At 40.0% G+C, this 7,635-nt stretch overlaps 1 protein-coding gene across 7 annotated transcripts; it reads right to left on the reverse strand.

Moving 5' to 3' along the window:
• Positions 1-2,950: 2,950 nt before the first annotated feature.
• LOC147605845 (transcription factor CSA-like) lies at positions 2,951-5,683 on the reverse strand. 7 transcript variants are annotated; one of them, XR_015265019.1, is made up of 6 exons: positions 5,433-5,683; positions 4,975-5,346; positions 4,822-4,893; positions 4,488-4,588; positions 4,077-4,207; positions 2,951-3,986 (listed from the first exon to the last, which is right to left on the reverse strand). XR_015265019.1 is itself a non-coding variant. In XM_086792405.1 (4 exons), the coding sequence occupies exons 1-3, from the start codon at positions 5,617-5,619 to the stop codon at positions 4,532-4,534; spliced, it is 921 nt and encodes a 306-aa protein (XP_086648531.1). In that variant the 5' UTR covers positions 5,620-5,683; the 3' UTR covers positions 2,958-4,207; positions 4,488-4,531. The 7 variants fall into 7 exon arrangements, 3 of the variants coding, with proteins under 3 accessions (XP_086648531.1, XP_086648532.1, XP_086648530.1); XR_015265018.1 differs by having other exon boundaries at positions 4,448-4,588; XR_015265017.1 differs by having other exon boundaries at positions 2,959-3,986; positions 4,488-4,893.
• Between the last annotated feature and the right edge of the window lie 1,952 nt (positions 5,684-7,635).

Raw genomic sequence — 7,635 nt, forward strand, 5'->3', positions numbered from 1 at the left:
ATGTGCCCAATACATATAGCATTCATTCTTATGCACATTCCCAAATGCAACTTTGGCTGCGAATAATCTTGATTTTGAGTGTGATTTGTAGGCATTAACCAAGGATTAAATGCAAAATGATGATTACCACAAATTTATCAGCATAATTTTACCAAAAATTACATTAAATCAAGGGTAACTAATTTGTACGGAATGGTTAAAGTATCAAACCAACTCCGAATTGCAATCTGAAGTTATAGGGATTTGTATCAAATACCTAATGGTTAATTCAAACCCTCAATTGCACCAAAATATAGTGATTAGCACTGATTAATCATTGATTAGTAAATTAATCCTCTGTTTTGTGTGCAGAAAACAAAGTATGCGGGGAGCCCAGATCTAGGGCCTTAGACTTCAAATGAGCTCAAATCCTTTCAAGGCCATCAATAGCAATTAGTCTAGTAGAGGATTAAGCCAAGAAACACAAGATTTGACTAAACATTGAATGCTTAATCTCTGTTTTACCAAAGTCACCTGCAGATTTGATGAAGAGCTTGGATCTCATTGTAGACTTGATCAAATCAAATTCTGACTTCACCAGCTTGTAGAGCATGCTTGAAAACACTTGGGGTTAAGAGGAGTTAGACCCATTTGATTTAATGAAGTAGAAATCACTGATGTGCAGAAAAACGACGCTTCTTAATCAGCAAAAATCGGGTGCTTGCGTGGGCAGTTTGCTGCGTTGATTTGACTAGCTAGAGCACCATTGAGTTGGCTATGTTGGGCTAGAATGGTTTGGCCTAATGTTGAGTGTGCAAGGAGATAGAGCTCCTCCACCAGCTAGGGGTACAGAGGTTAGTTGAAAATAACTTAAAAAATTTGATTATTTTCTAATTCTACTAATCTTAATTAACTAGATAATGGGCTCATAAACTTGATGGATTCTAGGCTTGGCTCTGATACCATGTTAAAGTTAGAGCAATGTGATGAGCTATGGTGGATCAAATGCTAGAATCAACATCATTAACAAAGTAATTAGTAAATAATTAAGACGTGATTAGTGGTTAACAAATAGCAATATGTAGGCATGGATAATCAAAAACCAGCAAATTCTCATTAGGCCAATGCCTCAATTTATAGAGTTTACATCCAAGCATCAAATCCCACTGATTTCTCCTTGATTCACTCCACCTCTTTTTCTTGATTCTCTCCACCTCTCCCAGAATATCTCCACACTTCCTAAATCTTCTCATGCTACCCTTTATTCTCTCCTAGTAGATTTTTCTCACCTTTTCATAGGTTCTCTCACATTTACAGATTCTCTTTTACAGCCTCTAGCCAAGGGCTTGTTCCCACATACACCCTATTCACTTGTATATTTCAACACACCACACATGATGGCACCAACTATGAATGCATGTTAATGTGGTCCATGCCCATGCTCTGCCTGTATTTCAAAGCTTATATAGAGTCACTATGAGGCCCACAGTCTCTACACAGTTCATTAGTTGTTCATTAATCTCTTGGGGGGTCACACATAAATATGTAAGCGTAGCATGTCGCTTCAACAGAAGGGGTTGTTTAAATCCCTTTTTTACACATTTTTTATAGACAGAAGGGTACCATTTAAAGAGGGTATTTACAGATTGAATAGAAAAAAGGTGTGTTTTATTCATTAAAAATTTACAAATAAGGGGTTTTTAAATTAGGCCTTGAAAGCACATGATATAGAAGGTTTACATATAGTGATCCCCTCGAGATTAATTGTAGTTCATCAACCATCTCTAGGAAGTTCATCATTCATCTCTATGTTGTTCAATCAATCGTATCGGAAGCTTATATAGATGCACAATGAGTCTCATTATCTCTAAATAGTTCATCAATCATATTAGAATCCTATATAGATGCACTGTGAGGCATGCCATCTCCACACAGCCCATCAGTGATAATTGCACCTTTACCTCATTACCTTAAAATGGCACACTTAGCAGTTGTGACAGCCATCTAAGCTCCCTCCATGGTGAAGAGAGTATTTGTTTTATTACACATATGTACTCTACTTCTCTCTATCTTTGTCTTCGAGTGTGCTTACGTTATGTATGTGTATGTTTGGGGGGGGAGGGTTAAGGATCCTAAATTTTGTCTTCAAGTGTGCTTATGTTGTGTATGTGTGTGTGTTGGGGGGGGGGTTAAGGATCCTACATTTTGATAGTGTTCTAAGTTAGCACTACTATTATAGGCTAGCTTACAAACACACCTCAAGGGGAGGTCTCTAGATTATAGCCAACCTTGACTCAATTGCCAATGGCTACATTTCCATGCCATTCCATGCCCACCAACCACAAAGGGAATCTGGTCATCCTATTTTCATCTCATCATAAGCTAGACTAGATCTAATTTCACACACTATGAGATAGTAATGCAAAAGACTTCATTATGACTTTGGGCACACATGAAAACCTTTTAAAAAACAACTAGATGCATTTTAAGGTCCCTTCAGGAGGATTAAGGGGTGCTATCTAATTTAAATGAAGGGTATTGGCATGGGATGGTTTCTTACCCCATTACACAATTAGTGGTATGTTCTATTAAGCCACTGTCTTGCATCATGGGTATGTAAAGTTTGGAAAATCATTTAAAGGAAAATCATCTTTTGATACTCAACTCCATGGCTATAAAATCAAACTTTGAAAATAAAGAAGATAATTATCTTACTAGAAATTTTAAGTTGTTTTTTTGAATTCATGTAGATCTATGTACATGACGCTCTTCTTCATGCATTAGCATGAATATGGTGGAATCCCTTAAGCTAGTGATCTCTCTCTCTCTCTCTCTCTCTATATATATATATATATATATATGTCTTCTGTGATTGTGTACATTGGACTTACAAAGAGGGATTTTCCATTGGATGCATGGTTCTGCTATTTATCACACACTCATGGAGTAACTCCCTTCACACCTCACAATAAGCTTACGCTAAATCTGGCAATAACGATGTTTGAATATTATTAATTGAAACTTGGGAATAACTTTTGTTTTTTAATCAAAGTTATTAAACTTGGGAATAACTTTTATTTAAATCAAAGTTACTAAACGTGGGAATAACTTTGTTTAAATCTTGTTGATTAAACTTGGGAATAACTTTGATTTGATCTTGTCAATTTAAATTTGGGAATAACTTTTATTTAATCTTGTGGTATAGTTTTGAAGTTCCGGCTATAAGCTTTCTAAGAGTACACAGAGAGCTTTCTAACACTAGCACTCATTGCAGTAAGACACAGAGACCTTGGTTGTCCTCACCATATCGCTTACCATATGCCAGTGCCACTGCACCATTCTTTCTCACAGTTATGAGGGCTAGCGTGCTTTAACTTCGGTTTCGATAGCCATCGTGTTGTGCACTCTATATCTAGCTAGGAGATGGTGTTTGCTAGGGGATAGCTTCGCGCTGGCTGTTCTCCAGACACAGGGTATCCATTGGTAGGTCTTACTTTGCCACCTTATCTTGAGCCCCTGCTCCACCTCTATGTCTCTTCGACCGACCTGTGTCTCTCTCTTCCTTGCTCCCAATGCCGTATTACTGTGTCTCTCTCTTCCTTGCTCCCAATGCCGTATTACTGTGTGTGGCTAGCGTACTAGAGGTAGCGTGGGCACTACATTTCCTGTTTTTGTTGCTATTGATTTCTATCAGTAGCCAAGTGTGTTTAAAATCAACGTAGCCTAGATTACGAACTGCTCCTGTTCATTTATTGATGGCAGAAGCCGCCTTCTCATCGTGACCAACTGTGCTTCATGCTGAGTAGAGCTCCATAACCTTTGCTAGATGGCTTTCCCATGATGTTTGCCTCTCACTATCTTGCTACGTAATGCCATCTTTCTTGTGCTTCGTTAGTTCGATATCCTTGCTAGGCGACTCACTACTTTACAAACCCGTGGTCCGCATGTATGTCTCTCCACATATGATCAATGGTGATACTGGCTTGCTTTTACAGCAAGAAGCCCATCTGGAAGATAATTTGAAGGACAATCACCTTCTAATACTTATTTCCAATGCTGTAATGTCAAACTTTGAAAGTAAGGAAAAAAATTCTCACTACAAAATTTTAAGCTGCTTCTTCGGATTTGTCATAGCCGGGGGTCTGCAGTGTGCAGATCATACTCGTTCAAGGAATCTCCATCGATTCGATTTTCCAGTCAGCGTCATGGTCAGGACGCTGCATTACCACTGGAACATGGGCATGACCATCCATTACCACATCAACATGGTGGGAGGTCTTAAGCTCTCTCTCTCTCTCTCTCTCTCTCTCTCACACACACACACACACACACACACGTGAGTACACACATGCCTCTCTCTCCCTCTCTCTCTCTCTCTCTCACACACACACACACACACACACACGTGAGTACACACATGCCTACTAATTGGTTAACAACCATGAATAATTGTTGATAAGAAAAGTACATTAAGAGAGGCTTCTCTGAAGACGTGAATTAACTCTGACCGGATTCACATGATTGGCTGCACCCCAAACTGCATCCCTCGTAGCTAGAGACTTCCAACGCCTAGGAAGTCAATGAAGGGGCGTAAGTACGCAGCTGGCACCTGGTCATCACGGCCACGATCAAAGTGGTGCTCTTGCAGACCTCCACTTTGAAGAAAATTAGTCGTGGAATGTTTGAGTGTGTTTCCTTCAGCAATTGCAAGCCAAGATGTAGATTTTTGTGAAGTGGGTAAGCATGATAAATAGGTGCCTCCTACACAACCGGGGGTTTGTTCTTGTTTTGCAAGACACGGCAAGAAGAGAGGAGATGGCTGCAGAACGGGCGGTGACTGACCTCCAAATTGAATGGTCCGGCGGCTCTCTATGGGCTTTACCTGGAAGGCAGAGGCCGTACCTTTTGTGAATCCTGCAAAGGTGATCTGCGGGTCATTAAACTGCACATATATTCATCAGTATCAAAGAGCTCACTTCAAAGCATCAAACTAACCGTAGGAAACGTCTCCTGTGCTGGGAGCAACGGTTTGTAATTGGATCGATTTGAGATAGACGGTGGATAGTGCTCCGACGCCGTTAGGTGACCATTTCTTCTTTTTTGTTAGGTTCCTTGTCGCTGTACTGTAATTCGTAACAGGTATTGCATGGCTGCGCAGCTGCTGCCTGCACTGCCTTGCCATTATCACGTGCCAGTGGTTCTTCACAGCGTTGTCCGTCCGGCCGGGAAACAATTGAGCAATCATCGCCCATTTATTCCCAAACGCACGGTGGGCGGACACAAGACGCCTTTCTTCTTCATCAGTGAACGCCCCCTTATTGATGCGAGGGTCGAGCTGGTTGAACCACCGAAGCCTGCAGCTCTTACCTGTTAAAAACATAAAATGAAACATCAAAGACCTGATTGAGTGTATTCAAGGTATTAATTAGCAGAAGGGTAAGATTAAACTCAACCTGATCGGCCTTCAAGATCTTGAGCTATAAGGTTCCAATTCTGAGGTCCGTGCTGCGCCACAAGTTGCTTCAGCTTCTCATCTTCGCACGGTCTCCAATGTCCTCTCGTGCTTGGGGAAGAGCTTGCCCCCTCTATCTCCTCTTCATTGCTGATCGAGTTCAGCTCCATGTCGTAGAATTGGCTCATGATTTCGTCGTCGACCTTCGTTTTCTAGCCCTCGGAATCTTCAAAGGAAGAGTCTCATGTATAAATCAAGGGAGGTGGTGTGGGTCGAGGGTTTGTGGTTAACGCGTATAGGTGTTGACATTAGAACGGCAATGATGTTTATAGACTAGACAAGCAACACGCGCATGCTCACTTTTCCTCTCTCTCTCTCTCTCTCTCTCTATATATATATATATATATATATACACAAACTTATATCCATATATATATATATCACAACACACACAATACACAAACATATGATGACCACGATTACCATAGGGTGTGGTAATGCTGATGATAATAATCATACTAATTTGCCATGACATTGTTCATGTTTCATTAGCTTCTTTTAAGTGTTCCTATTTTGAATGTATGTCTCTTCACAATGCGTTGATTCATTGAAACTCTTAATTTGTCTTTGTCAAGACTCCTTCCATTCTTCTTTTGATTGAACTTTAGAACTGACCTAATTTGATTCTTCATCCATCAAATTCACTTCTCTACCTAATCCTCTTGATTGACAATATCCTCGTGAAGTTTTCACCACATATCTTGATTGCTTGTTTATTGAAGTAACCACGACACATAAGGAATGCTTCCAATTGTTGTGAGCTACTTTCAAACCAATACTATGCATTGAGATAATCTCCTAAAGCAATCATATAGAGAATACATCATCTTCGAGTAGGTAACAAAACCCCACTAGAATGACACTTTCATAAACTCCAAAATCAACTTGTATGTAGCCACTCAAATCACTCAATTAGATGCCACTTTCCTACACTCCATTATCAACTTGCATATATCCACTCAATCTTCTCAATTAAAGACCACTTAGACAACTTGTGTTATAAGATTAGTCTACCAAAACTCACATCAATGTTTGCTATACTGTCAAAGAAGTTGCCAATTAATGGCACTTTCCAATGCCATCTATGATGTCATAACTCTTTTTTTAACCCTTGTCTCTCCCAAAAATCATTGTTTATAAGTTACTAGTAAGGATGCAATATTAAGCAAGCCACTAAGTGTCCAAATAGCACATTCACATGTATTCTATGCTTGTTTCATAAACAATTATTTTATCTTTTATGTGTCGTTCCCCCTACGCCTACCTTTGGATGCTTTTCATATCACATGTGTAAGGTCCCAAACCTAAAAAGGGGAATCCTTAAGATAGTCTACTAAGTCTTTGAAAGAATGTCCTAGTCATCTTGACACCTTCAATGTGTAGAGATAGGGTAGAGATAGGAGGATACAATTACTAGGTAAGACCTAGCTCTATCCCGTAGTATCCAAATCCATGCTCTCTTATTCCATTTTTTATGTCGCTAATAGTCTAGAATTTGGCCTTCCAGTCTCCGTAGACTAGGCAATCCCTATAGGACCATACACCTCATTAATGGTGGCTAGTGAGGACTCAAGCCGGCCTATCACCCTCTCAGTCTCTGTTGCTTGATCCTCCCGCTCATTGGAGGGATGTCTTCATACTAGGGTTGGCTTATTCACCACACTAGCCTGGGCTCACAGAACTAGGGAGAATCTATAGCTCTCACCAAACTAGTGAGTTCCAACTTCCCAATGGTATGAGGGATACCTTGGGCCGACTTTGAGCCTCGCTAACATCACTGACAAGCATATGAATAGGGTAAGCATCAAGGTGAGGAGAAAATGTACCTATACTTTACTTTAAGAAAGATAACAACACCATAGTTCAACCCAACCTCCTAGGATACAAGAAACCACATTATCTTTTTGAGAAAGCAACAATTCTACAAGAAATTTTAAGTTTGGAAGCCTATATTCACAAAACAAGGAAAAGTAGTATCCTTTATCTTTCTTAATTAATGCTAAGATTAAGAAAAACCTCTTTTTAGATGATTATCAAGCTAACCTGGCCATTGCGTCTATGAGGGACTCCCAAGGGAGGAGTTGGAACCGTGTTTGGAGCATTCCCTCTTGTGTTGTTGTCATGCACGCTTCTCGAGGAAACAT

Source organism: Cibotium barometz, chromosome 58 (assembly GCF_041138505.1).
Source record: "Cibotium barometz isolate CiBa-2024 chromosome 58, ASM4113850v1, whole genome shotgun sequence".
In the NCBI taxonomy this organism is placed as follows: Eukaryota; Viridiplantae; Streptophyta; class Polypodiopsida; order Cyatheales; family Cibotiaceae; genus Cibotium; species Cibotium barometz.